Source organism: Leucoraja erinacea, chromosome 25 (genome assembly GCF_028641065.1).
Source record: "Leucoraja erinacea ecotype New England chromosome 25, Leri_hhj_1, whole genome shotgun sequence".
In the NCBI taxonomy this organism is placed as follows: domain Eukaryota; kingdom Metazoa; phylum Chordata; class Chondrichthyes; order Rajiformes; family Rajidae; genus Leucoraja; species Leucoraja erinaceus.
The window spans coordinates 29,460,233-29,474,488 of NC_073401.1; the positions used below are offsets into that span (position 1 = coordinate 29,460,233).

The window sequence follows — 14,256 nt, forward strand, 5'->3', positions numbered from 1 at the left end:
ATTCAGAAAAAGCAATTTGCTGATAATACTAAAATGGAGAGAATAAATAAACAGAAGTGGAAGCATTGATCCTTGTCATTTATCAGCATCTACTATATTTGATGCCATGTCACCATTTTACTAGTCCAACTCATTTTTTAAATCCATACAGAGGTCTTGCTTGGCAGAATTTCGAATAAACAATATATCATATAAAACCACAAGTCAATGTCCATCTCAGTGGTAAAACAAGAAGTTTGTTTATTAACATTAGCTCTGAAGATGAGGAGTAAGTCAAAGGAATGAAAAAGCTGGGAATTACATCATCATGATAAGAATAATAAAAATGAATCGATATTTCTGCAAGGCAATTTTGACGTGATTAAAAAATGGGTTGGTAGCTGAAGAGAGAGAGAGCGAGAGAGAGAGAGAGAGGGAGAGAGAGAGACAGAGAGAATGCAATAGCGTTGGATTCTTACGAGCAAAGTTTTGCATCCAAAAAATCCTAAGGCAGACCTTTGGAAGCTGTTGGCAGAGGTATTCTCCTGGGATCTCCAGTCTGATCAAAATCAGAGGAGCAATGGCAATCCAAAAAGACCCGACAGAAGGAACTAATTTGCTCAACATGAACAGCACTGATACGTTCTCTAATCTGTTGCTAACTGAAGGAATCCCAATTTTAATAGATTTCATGCAGCAAAGGAATTAATTACTTAATCATCAGCTCAATGATGCCACCCCAATGATCATCCCAGTGATGGCCATGCTGAAGACTAAGTTGGAAAGGTCTATCTTCTGATAGAGTGTCTCGTTTATGTGTGCTCTCGACACAGTAAAACCCGACAGAATTAGTACATTAAACCTATCGTTTTCCTCCCTCTAGGCTGCTGCTCTCCTTCAAGTGTATTTTCACAATGCTTGTTCCGCACTATTCAGAACCAAAAAAAGTTCAAACAAATATTAAATTAAAGGAAAGGCAAAGATTTATAATCATTAACCAAAATTAACAAAATACAGCTTTTCTCTCTTCCACTTTCTTCTCATGTCACCCTATCCTTACTCCCGTCAAATTTAGAAAAAAAACACCATATTACACTTCAGCACAATCTGTCTATTCTCAGTGACGGAGAGAGAGAGAAAGGAATCCAATGATAGATATCTAAATTTTTAACCAAAATCATAATTTTGGCAGAACAGTTGGGGCGGGTATGGCGGATAGTGTGGCGTCTCTACAGTGCTTTGTGCAGGTGGACGAGTGTTGGCTGCTCAATCCCCTGCTCCTTTTTGAGCTACGGCCCGACTTGGGGAGTTTGGGGAGGACGGATTTGCTGGTGATCCTCGGCTGAGCATTGAAGGCGTCAATCTGTTCCTGCGTACTGCACTCTTCGAAGCACTGCCGTGGGCCGCAGAGAGCAATCCCTATTTTGTCCGCCAGCGAGTCTTGCTTTTTGATTCTATTCATCAGGAGGCAAAATGTGGCAGAGAATAGCGAATTAGCAATTTTCAGATTCTTCTCCCGCTGGTCCTCAGGACTGATGCGCATGTAGGTTTTGCAGACTGTCTTACAGGTGATGTCTCGATAGTATTCCTCCCTTTCAGGCGTTGGAGTCTGTGCACAGAAATAAGTTTGGTCAGTGGCAGCATATAAAGGAATTCAATATTTAATTTGAAGAATTAACTTGATAAATTCCTGTTCCTCGCTCCACCTTCCCCCGCCCAAAATTGCTGTATTACATGGCGTGAAATTCCTCATCCCCCAGTGGCAACTGCCTGCATTTTCATCAAAGACAGACAAAAAGAGCTGGAGTAACATCTCTGGAGAAAAGGAATAGGTGACGTTTTGGGTCGAGACCCTTCTTCAGATTGAGACACAGGGTAAAGGGGAACGAGAGATATAGACGGTACTTTGGACAAATGATTGCAGGATATGCAGAAAGCAACGATAATGAAGGATAGGTGGAGAACACAATGGTCCGTTGTTGGCTGTGGGATAGGTGATGATGAGTTAATACACTCAGTGGAACTCGACGGAACGATAGTAAAACGAGTATGACGACTAGGGTAAGAGGCATGGAGAGAGAGAGATGAGGGATGCAAGGATGCAATTACTTGAAGTTGGCAAAATCAATATGCATACTGCTTGTTGGTAGGCTGCCCAAGCGAACTGTAAGGTACTGCTCCCCTGTTTGGTTTGGCCTTACTCTGACATTGGAGGAGGCCCAACCCCAAGGACAGAGAGTTCAGTATGGGAGGGGGAAGGAAAGTTAAGGCGTTTAGTAACTGGGAGTTTTTGTCAACGTTAGCAGCAGTATGGTTGCAAATCGAGGGAGCTCTGTTCACCTGCCTGCCCCTTCTCCTAACGCACAGCGCCCCTCAGATCTTCTTTCACCTTTTACCTCTTTGAGAAGTCCGAGTACTTTTCGGAACTGAATTATCCTAGCACAACCAGAGAGCAGTGCTGAACTACTATCTAACTCATTGGGAGAAACTTTTTTCTCAATCTGTTACCCTGCCGGAGATGCGATTGTTTTCCGGATCGTATCTCCGGTCGCTCTGCGGCCTAACATCGTGGAGCTGGCGGCCTTGCTCGAGACTGACTTAGAGCCCCATCGCGGGGCCGTGGACTTACCATCGATCCCTTGCCTGGGGTCGACGCTCCAACCGCCGCCGCCCGCGGATTTCAACATCGAGGAGCTCGCAGTCTCGGGTAGAGACTGATGGCGGGAAGGTTTGACCTGGGGTCTGATTTCCCGGTGCGGGGGAGCTGAGATTTCCCCCCCCCTCCGACGCGGGAGCTTGATCACCCAGACGTGGAGGGCTTGATCGCCGGCCACGGAACCCAAGGTCATCCCGTCAACAGAAGGCTCGAGGCCCCCGACCACGGGAGAACAAAGAAGGGAAGAGATTTAACTTTTTTTCGCCTTCCATCACAGTGAGGAATGTGGAGGGGTCACTGTTGTGGATGTTTATGTTAAAATGTATTTTGTGTGTTCTGTTGCTTTTTATTGGTATGACTGCACGGCAAATCACGGCATTTCGTTGTCTTAATGCATTTCGTTGTCTCTGTACTGTACACTGACAATGACAATTAAAATTGAATCTGAATCTGAATCTGAATCTGAAATTCCTCGTATGTTGCAAAACATACTTGGCTAATAAAGTATGATTGTGAATATGATTGGTAGCCCTCAGACTATCCTTGATCGGACTGTGATGACTTTACCTAGCATTAAACATTATTCCCGTAACATGTATCACTACACTGTAAATGGCTGGATTGCAATCATGTTTTGACTTTCTGCTGGCTGGTTAGCACACAACAAGTGTTTTTCACTGTACATGTGGCAATAAACTAAACTGAACTGAACAGGCTGTATAAAGCCATTGTTTAACTTTTTGCATAGTTCACTTAGTAACATCAGAAAAACTCAAGCATTATTTTCAAAAGGAGCATGCAGAGAATATCCCTTTTGTCCCTGATAGACAAGGAACTGCAGATTGTTTAAGAAGGAACTGCAGATGCTGGAAAATCGATGGTAGACAAAAGTGCTGGAGAAACTCAGTGGGTGCAGCAGGTCGGCATGGACTCGGTGGGCTGGAGGGCCTGTATCACTGAATTAAATTAAACTAAACTAAACTAAACTAAATTAAACTAAAAGGTGGACAAAAGTGCTGGAGAAACTCAGTGGGTGCAGCAGCATCTATGGAGCGTAGGAAATAGGCAACGTTTCGGGACGAAACCCTTCTGGAAATAGGCAACGTTTCGGGCCGAAACCCTTCTGGAAATATGCAACGTTTCGGGCCAAAACCCTTCTGGAAATAGGCAACGTTTCAGGCCGAAACCCTTCCGGGTTTCATCCCGAAACGTTGCCGATTTCCTTCGCTCCATAGATGCTGCTGCACCCGCTGAGTTTCTCCAGCACTTTTGTCCACCAAGGAACTGCAGATGCTGGTTTACAAAAAAACTACCAAATGACATTAGCTCGAGGTCAGGTTGCATCTCTGGAGAACGTAAATAGGTGACGTGTCAGGACACTTCTTCAGACTGATTGTGGTAGGGGCCAGGGGGGGGGGGGAGAACCTGGTTGGTGTGATGGACTTGGCTACATCCACAACTCTGCACTTACTGTGTGGGAAGGAACTGGAGATTCTGTCTTAAACAGAAGGCAGCATCTCTGGAGAAAAGGAACAGGGGAAGTTTCGGGTCGAGACCATTCTCTGCAATTACGTTCATAAGTGATAGAACAGAATGAGGCCATTCGGCCTATCAAGTCTCCTCTGCCATTCAATGATGGCTGATCTATCTTTCCCCCTCAACTCCATTCTCCTCTCTTCTCCCCATAACCCGACACCCACACTAATCAAGAATCTATCTACCTCTGCCTTAAAAATATCCTCCATAACTGTCAGTGGCAATTGATTTCACAGATTCACCACCCCTCTGACTGAAGAAATTCCTCCTCATCTCTTTCCTAAAGGAATGTCCTTTTATTCTGAGGCTACTGCCTGCGGCCTAGCCCCTGTCCCACTTAGGAAACCTGAACGGAAACCTCTGGAGATTTTGCACCCCACCCAAGGTTTCCATGAGGTTCCCGGAGGTTTTTGTCAGTCTCCCTACCTGCTTCCACTACCTGCAACCTCCGGCAACCACCTGCAACCTCAGGGAACCGCACGGAAACCTTGGGTGGGGCGCAAAGTCTCCAGAGGTTTCCGTTCAGGTTTCCTAAGTGGGACTGGGCAGATCTGTTCCCAAACCAGGCTGCATTGAATCCCATCACCTATCTATGTTTTTCAGAAATGCTGTCTGATCCGCTGAGTTACTCCAGCCCTTTATCCCCTTTGTTCTCTGCCTAACTGAACATTTGTTTTTATCTGAAATGTTTCCCTTGCCATGGGCGTTTTGGTAACTCGCCCAGTTATCATGGAATAGCCAAGGTTTCATGATTTTTTTTAAAAATGCGTCCTTTCACAGAATAAATGACAGAGGGCAGCCAAACGTGAACAGGACTAGTCAAGTGTGAAGGTAATAAAGATGAACTGATATGTTGAATGCATAGAGTCTTTTACCGAGTTTTACCTAAAGTACTATCTTTAATCGGACTTTACACGACTTTATCGTGCACTAAACGCTATTCCCTTTATCGTGTATCTGAACATTGTGGACGGCTCGATTGTAATCATGTATAGTCTTTCCGCTGACTGGTTAGCGCGCAACAAAAGCTTTTCATTGTATCTCAGTACGCGTGACAATAAACTGAACAAAACTAGAGTTTAGTGGAATCAAATACTAAACTATAAAGTGAGACGTGTAAGATTAAATAGAAAGGGGTAACTTTTTCACACAGATGGCGGTGTGTATGTGGAATGAGCTGCCAGGGGAGATAATTGAGGCAGGTACTATAACAATAGACAATAGACAATATACAATAGGTGCAGGAGTAGGCCATTAGGTTTAGGGTTCCAGGCCATATGCAGGCAGGTGGGACTAGTGTGCATGGGGCAATTGGTGCAGGAGTAGGCCAATCGACCCTTCGAGCCAGCACCGCCATTCAATGTGATCATGGCTGATCATCCCCAATCAGTACCCCGTTCCTGCCTTCTCCCCATATCCCCCGGAATCCGCTATCTTTAAGAGCCCTATCTAGCTCTCTCTTAAAAGCATCCAGAGAACCGGCCTCCACCTGAGGCAGAGCAACATTTAAAAGACATTTGCGCAGGTTCACGGATAGCACTGGTGGAGCGGGATTTGGCCAAAACGCAGGCAGATGGGACTAGCGTAGAGGAGGCAGGCATCCAAATGGCCTGTTCCCATACAGTATGACTCTGTCAATGGTGCAGTGGTTATTTTTATTACCACGTGGTAACAAGGCAGGGTGAGGTTATTGGCATACACAAGTACAATACAATTAAGTACCGAATGCTTAGAAACAGCTCACTGAATACATGTGCAAGAGCCAGCAGGTTTTGGGGCCATGTTCTAAGGCCCAGCTGTAGCCATTGTAGCCATCCCCGTATATGTATAAGGTGCAAGAATGCACTGAAACTCAGAAGATTGAACAAGTAAATAAATCTTCGCCTGAATCTCAGAATAAGAAGCAATGACAATTTGGCTTAACCAGTGATGACTATATGGGCTCTTAAAAATAGCGGAGTCAGGGGATATGGGGAGAAGGCAGGAACGGGGTACTGATTGGGGATGATCAGCCATGATCACATTGAATGGCGGTGCTGGCTCGAAGGGCCAAATGGCCTACCCCGGCACCTATTGTCTATTGTCAAGAGATTCAAGATTCAAGGAAGTTTATTGTCCCAGATAGAACAATGAAATTCTTACTTTGCTTCAGCACAACAGAATATAGAAGGCATGAATACAGAACAGATCAGTGTGTCCATATACCATTGTATAAATATATGAATAAATGAAACACATGAATAAATAAAACAGATATGGTGCAAATAAACTGATAATGTGCTACTAATGTTCAGAGTTTTTAAGAAGGAACTGCAGATGCTGGAAAATCGAAGGTAGACAAAAGTGCAAAAGGAGAAACTCAGCGGGTGCAGCAGCATCTGCCTATTTCCTTCGCTCCACAGATGCTGCTGCACACGCTGAGTTTCTCCAGCATTTTTGTCTACCTCTTAATGTTCAGAGTTTTGTTTGAGTTGAGTTCAATAGCCCGATGGCTGTGGGGAAGAATGTCAATTGTCTACAGCTGCGTCCGCTGGACTGGAGGGCGGCAGCTTCAGCAGCTTCGACCACCCCGGGCCGTGGAGTTTGAATCGGCCCGTTCGCGGAGCAATGTATTTTGTTGATATGACTGTATGGGGTGATTTCACGAAAGGTCACTGGAGCGTAAAATAAATTCAAAACGCATTGATAGTTTACGATTATTTCAAAACGCATTGATAGTTTATGATTATTTAAATGGTAAATGGAGCTTCAGAAGCTTTTTCATTTTGCATGTTAAAACCCACCTGAGAACCATGGGCGATTTTGCAATTTTACTGAGGGATTTTTCACTTTTAAAACTTTTCATATAACAAATGAATAAAGATAAAAAATGTCAATAATGCCTTACTTTTGATGAAATGCAGCGAGCAAACGCGATAATTCCCGGTATTTTGGATCTTTAAATCTCCACGGCAAATGTCCGCTGTCATTTCCGCTGGATTTGCACCTTCAGCTCCCTCTTGAATTTACCTTAGTTTCTATCTTTTTTTTGGACTGTAAATTTAGGTAGCTGTGCCTCACGGTCACCCCGACTGGCACAGTAAATTGCAGCTCAAAAACTGGCCGTTTTCGATGTTTTTAACGGGTGTGAAAGTGCGTGTTTTCCCATTCACTAACATGTATCGGATGTATAGCATGTACTCCACTTCAGATTTTCGGTCACTTGTGTGCGGATCTGTCTCCAGTGACCTTTCGTGAAATCACCCTATGGCAAATCAAATTCCTCGCATGTTGCAAAACATACTTGGCTAATAAAGTATGATTACGGTTATGATTGGTGGCCCTCTGACTATCCTTGATCGAACTCTACCCAGCTGGCTTTACCTAGCATTAGACATTATTCCCTTAACATGTATCTATACACTGTAAATGGCTTTATATGGCTTAAAAAGTTATTATATGTATGACTGCAGGCAACAACATTTTGTTCAGACCGAAAGGTCTGAATGACATTACTGGAGCATAGATCCGCACCCACGTGACCAAAAATTTGAAGTGGAGTACATGCTATACATCCGGTACATGTTAGTGAATGGGAAAACACGCACTTTCACACCCGTTAAAAACATCGAAAACGGCCAGTTTTTGAGCTGCAATTTACTGTGCCAGTCGGGGTGACCGTGAGGCACAGCTACCTAAATTTACAGTCCAAAAAAAAGATAGAAACTAAGGTAAATTCAAGAGGGAGCTGAAGGTGCAAAACTAGCAGAAGTGCTTATCGGACATTTGTCGTGGAGATTTAAAGATCCAAAATACCGGGAATTATCGCGTTTGCTCGCTGCATTTCATCAAAAGTAAGGCATTATTGACTTTTTTATCTTTGTTCATTTGTTATATGAAAAGTTTTAAAAGTGAAAAATCCGCCAGTAAAATTACAAAATCGCCCATGGTTCTCAGGTGGGTTTTAACATGCAAAATGAAAATGCTTCTGAAGCTACATTTACCATTTAAATAATGGTAAACTATCAATGCGTTTTGAAATAATCGTAAACTATCTCTGCGTTTTCGATGTTTTTAACGGGTGTGAAAGTGCGTGTTTTCCCATCCACTAACATGTACCGGATGTATAGCATGTACTCCACTTCAAATTTTCGGTCACGTGGGTGCGGATCTACGCTCCAGTGACCTTTCGTGAAATCACCCTATACCAGTGGTTCCCAACCTTTTTTTGGCCATGCCCCACCTAATCACCTCTAAAATCCTGATGCCCCCCCCCCCCCCCCCCCATGTGGTGATATATAATTCTTATCATTTAAAAAGTGAACTCCGTTTCAGCTGAAGAAGCTTAAAACGCCAATACCTTGCTTGTAATAACTACACAATAAAGACCTTTTTTACCCCAAAAAAAAATATTTACTCAAAATAACATCTGAAACATTAGCTACATATGTTTACCTGATGGAAAATCCTAAAAAATAAAAATCGAAAATTTGGACCCAGACCTCAGTCGCGCTCAATTGCCCCCCTTAAAAATCAAATTGCCCCCCTGTGGGGCGTACGCCCCACGTTGGGAACCACTGCCCTATACGTAAACTCACCTTTCTTGCTTTGGAAGATTTGCTCTTGAAGTAGCAGACTTGCTCGAGCCTCTCCTTGCCTTCCTGGCCTTCCGCTATCCCTTGCTCAGCAGCACCCTTGTCAGTGGAAGGGCCGCCCTTGTGTTTTGCCTTTGTCTTTGCCGAAGAGCTTTTGGCAGACGAGGCGCTGCCCTTACGCGATTCGGTCTTTGGTTGGCTTTCTGCCGCTGGAGTTGGCTCTGAAGGTTCCTGCGAGCCCGCCTGTTGGCTTGGCTGCGTGGCCGAGCTCCCAGCCTCCACGTTGGCCGGGCTCCCAGCCTCCACGTTGGCCGGGCTCCCAGCCTCCACGTTGGCCGGTTCACTCGGTGCACTCTCCACCTCTTGCCTTTCCGCACCAGTCCTTTGTGAATCGGCGGCGACTTTAATCTTTTTGTCGAAGCTTTTCTTGATGTCCGTTTTCTTGCCGGCCGGCTTGGCATGCAAACTTTGGCGTTGAGAGCTGGCCGAGCCCTTGCTCGACAACTTCTCCGTCACTAACTTCTCGACCAACTCCCTCACCACGTCCTCCAGAACCTTTAAGAACCTCCGTTCCTCCAGCACAATCACCAGGTCATCACACGACACTTCAGACGAATCGGGGCAAAATTTGGATTCGACGGGCGTTTTTTTGGGCTTCTTCCCCGGCGTTTTATTTTTGATCCCAACGACTTTGGTGCCGGTGAGCGAGGTACTGGCAAAGGATCCGCCGTCTTCATTTCTGCCTTGTGATTCCGTAAGTGCCGAGGTGACATTGGATTCTCCCTGGTCTTCGACTGATTCATCTCTTGCGGTGGCCTCTGATGTCCTCGTTTGGTCTGTTTCAGCGATGTCGACTGCCTCCAAACTCGAAATCTGAAACGTATTCACAAAAACATTAACTGCAACATCTGCAGCTGTAAAAGAAGACCATAAAAAAACACACACACACACACACAAAGCGCTGGAGTAATGCCCCTGTCCCACTTAGATTCAGATTCAATTTTAATTGTCATTGTCAGTGTACAGTACAGAGACAACGAAATGCATTACCTACAGACCTGCACGTCTTTGGGACGTGGGGGGAAACCCGGGCACCCGGAGGAAACCCACGCGGGTCACAGGGAGAACGTGCGAATTTCACACGCGGGCAGCCAGCGCCCGAGGTCAGGATCGAACCCGGGTCTCCAGCACTGCGAGGCAGCGGCTCTACCCGCTGTGCCACCGTGCCGGCCCGATCGGAAATCTCTGGAGACTTTGCGCCCCACCCATGCCGTGCGGTTCCCGGAGGTTTTTATCAGTCTCCCTACCCGCTTCCACTACCTGCAACCTCCGGCAACCACCTGCGACCTCCGGGAACCGCACGGAAACCATGGGTGGGGCGCAAAGTCTCCAGAGGTTTCCGTTCAGGTTTCCTAAGTGGGACAGGGGCGTTATATAACGCAGCTGACCAGGCAATTTCTCTGGGGGACATGGATTAGGACCCTTCTTCAGACTGAAGAAGACCTGAAACAGAAATGTAGAAAATAGGTGCAGGAGGAGGCCATTCGGCCCCTTCAAGCCAGCACCGCCATTAATTGCGATCATGGCTGATTGTCCCCTATCAATAACCCGTGCCTGCCTTCTTCCCATATCCCTTGACTCCACTAGCCCCTAGAGCTCTATCTAACTCTCTCTTAAATCCATTCAGTAACTTGGCCTCCACTGCCCTCTGTGGCAGGGAATTCCATAAATTCACAACTCTCTGGGTGAACAAGTTTTTCTCACCTCAGTCTTAAATGACCTCCCCTTTATTTTAAGACTGTGTGGCCCCTGGTTCTGGACTCGCCCAACATTGGGAACATTTTTCCCGCATCTAGCTTGTCCAGTCCTTCCAGTCCCCCCCCCCACTGAAATGTCTGAAGAAAGCTCCCGCTTAACCATGCCGACATTTGTGTTTTTTTCTTGTGAACTTGCACCTGCATTTCATTGGACCTTCATAAAGAAGACTACGTTTGCATATATAGTACTGGTCAGACAATGCTTGGAAGCATTATGTACAGATCTGGTCTCCCCACCCAAGAAATTATAGATTATAGATTAAATTATAGAAATTCCATTCAAGGACCCGAGCAGTCGTTCCAGGTGCGACAAAGGCTCACCTGTATCTCCTCCAACCTCATCTACTGCTCCGCTGCTCTAGATGTCAGCTGATTTACATCGGGGAGACTAAGCGGAGGTTGGGCGATCGTTTCGCCGAACACCTCCGCTCAGTCCGCAATAACCTACCAATAACTCCCTGTGGCTCAGCACTTCAACTACCCCTCCCATTCCCAATCCGACCTCTCTGTCCTGGGTCTCCTCCATTGCCAGAGTGAGCAACACCGGAAATTGGAGGACCAGCACCTCATATTCCGCCTGGGTTGCTTGCATCCGGATGGCATGAACGTTGAATTCTCCCAGTTTTGCTAGCCCTTGCTGTCTCCTCCCCTTCCTTAACCCTCGAGCTGTCTCCCCCCATCCCCAGCCCTCGGGCTCCTCCTCCTCCCTTTTTCCTTCCTTCTTCCCCCCCACCCCCTTCGCTCCATAGATGCTGCTCCACCCGCTGAGTTTCTCCATCATTTTTGTGTACCCAAGAAATTATAGAGTTTAGTTCAGAGATACAGTGTGGAAGCAGGCCCTTCGGCCCATCCAGTCCGTGCCGACCAGCAATCACCCGTACACTAGTTCCTACTACACACACTCGGGACAATGTACAGAAGCCAATTAACCTACAAACCTGCACGTCTTTGCAGTGTGGGAGGAATCCGGAGCACCTGTAGAAGACCCACAAGGTTCACAATCACAGAACAAGGGGCCATTCAGCTTTATGATGACAAGAAATTACTTCAGCCAAAAGGTAGACAAAAATGCTGGAGAAATTCAATGGGTGAGGCAGAATCTATGGAGTGAAAGAATAGGTGACGTTTCGGTTCGAGAACCTTCTTCAGACTGATGTGGGGGTGGGGGTTGGGGCGGGAAGAAGGAAGGAAGAGGCGGAGACAGTGGGCTGTGGGGGGAGCTGGGAAGGGGAGGGGAAGGAGGGAGAAAGCAAGGACTACCTGAAATTGGAGAAGTCAATGTTCATACCCGCTGGGATGTAAACTACCCAAGCGAAGTATGAGGTGCTGCTCCTCCAATTAGCGGTGGGACTCACTCTGGCCATGGAGGAGGCCCAGGACAGAAAGGACGGATTTAGAATGGGAGGGGGAGTTGAAGTGCTGAGCCACCTGGAGATCAGGTTGGTTAATGCGAACTGCCATCTCAGTTAGATCCTTCCTGCACCATCGGAACCTCACCACCAGCGCACGCTGCCCCCGGGACGGTTGCGGTGGAGAGGAGACGGTTGCCCACCTCTTTGCAGAGTGTGGGTTTGCAAAATGAGTCTGGAGAGGTATGCAAGGGTCCCTGGAACTATTTATCCCGAACAGCTCCGTCACAGAGGACTCTGTGATTTACGGACTGTCCCCAGGGACACATTCAGAGACTGACATCGAGTGCTGCTGGAGGGTCATCAACTCGGTCAAAGACGCTCTTTGGTCTGCCCGAGCGTTGCTCACCACCCAGCAGAGCGAGATGTCCGTCAGGGAATGTTGCCGACTGGCCCACTGCAGACTGCAGGAGTACGTGCTAAGGGACTCGCTGAAGCTTGGTGCAGCAAACACCAAGGCTCGGTGGGGGAGGACCACAGTCTAGGGTCCTTCTGCTGCTGGACATAGGGGGCACGGTATGGTGGAGACGCCCCTCAAATTAAATTAAGGGAAGGTATCCCACGCCAGGGGGCCACAGAGTGGCACGGGTGGGGGACTGTTTGGTGAAATTTGACAAATGTAAAAAAATTGTACTGGAAAAAACTTGAAAATTTGTATAGTTTCCGAAAATGTCGGATGAATTTTGTTTGTTTGAATGGTTCAGGAATTGTATATATTTATCAATTGAATAAAGTCTATTTTGAAATAAAAAAATAAAAAAAAGTTAATGCGAGCTGTGTGGGGGTGTTGGGGGAAGCGATCGCCGAGCCTGCCGCTTGGTCTCTAACCGAAACATCACCCATTCCTCCTCTCCAGAGACGCTGACTGTCCCACTGAGTTACTCCAGCATTTTAGTGTCTGGAACCAGGACTGCATTTCCTTCCAACACTTTAAAATTCTGTGGCTAGTCTGGCACATTGCTCGTTGATTCTTGCGTGCTGGCACCAGGTTTAATCCCGACACACCTCGGGGACATTCAACCCCCACCTGTTCCCGCGCTTACTTTATCTTCTGACGACCCCTCGTCGTCAGCAAATCCTGACATCGTGTCCCCTTGTCAAATGTTGTCGCTGACAGCCAGCTAGCAGTTTACCTATAGTGGGGGAAAAAGAACAAAGTCAGAATGATGGGAGACAAAAATGCTGGAGAAACTCAGCAGGTGAGGTAGCATCTATGGAGCGAGGGAAATAGGCAACGTTTCGGGTCGAACTCAAGTCTCTTAAATCCATCCAGTGACTTGGCCTCCACTGCCCTCTGTGGCAGGGAATTTCATAAATTCACAACTCTCTGGGTGAAAAAGTTTTTTTCTCACCTCAGTCTTAAATGACCTCCCCTTTATTCTAAGACTGTGACCCCTGGTCACAGTGGACACTTGGTCTAGTTTATTTTAAAAAAAGGTCACAGTTCCCTGTGGCCCCTGGTATAATTTTATATATCTCTATAAGATCCCCCCCCTCATCCTTCTAAACTCCAGTGAATATAAGCCTAGTCTTTTCAATCTTTCCTCATATGACAGTCCCGCCATCCCAGGGGATCATGAAAGAGGCATTTACTTCATCTGAGGTACATAGATTATTAACAGGGGCAGAACAGTGACACAGTTGATAGAAGAGTCTGAAGAAGGGTTCAGTCTGAACAAGGGTTCCAACCCGAAACATCACCTATTCCTTTTCTCCAGGGATGCTGCTTGACCTGCTGAGTTACTCCAGTGTCTATCTTTGTCATAAACCCACATCTGCAGTTCCTCCCTACAATGGCCTCACAGCGCCAGAGACTACGGGTGCTGTCTGTACGGAGTTTGCACGTTCTCCCTGTAACTGCTTGGGTTTCCTCTGGGTGCTCCGGTTTCCTCCCACATCCCAAAGATGTGCAGGTTAATAGGTTAACTGGCCCTCTTGTAAAATCATCCTTAGTGTGTAGGGAGTGGATGAGAATATGGGACAACATAGACCTAGTGAGAAGGGGTGATCGCTGGCCGGCATTGGCTTGGTGGGCAGAAGGGCCTGTTTCTGCACTGCACCACTCAATGAAACTAAACTGAAGATGTGCTCTTCCACGGCAAGGGCTAAAATATTTTGCAGTTTCTCTGTAAACCAGGTTTTTCTTTGGCAAGAAGAGAGATGGAAACACATACAAGGTGAAACCGTCAAACATGTTGTCGGAGATTAAAACCAGCTGCACCAGATGGTATTTTGGAACTAACATCCCACACGCCAAGGTCATCTGGAGACTATTGACCCAAAAC

General features: G+C 46.5%; 1 protein-coding gene across 1 annotated transcript; it reads right to left on the reverse strand.

The window, feature by feature from the left end:
- Window positions 1-225: 225 nt before the first annotated feature.
- On the reverse strand, window positions 226-13,342 carry LOC129709211 (nucleolar and coiled-body phosphoprotein 1-like). Its single transcript, XM_055655407.1, has 3 exons — window positions 13,015-13,342; window positions 8,749-9,618; window positions 226-1,588 (listed from the first exon to the last, which is right to left on the reverse strand). Exons 1-3 carry the CDS (start codon window positions 13,054-13,056, stop codon window positions 1,157-1,159), a joined length of 1,344 nt encoding a protein of 447 aa, XP_055511382.1. The 5' UTR covers window positions 13,057-13,342; the 3' UTR covers window positions 226-1,156.
- Between the last annotated feature and the right edge of the window lie 914 nt (window positions 13,343-14,256).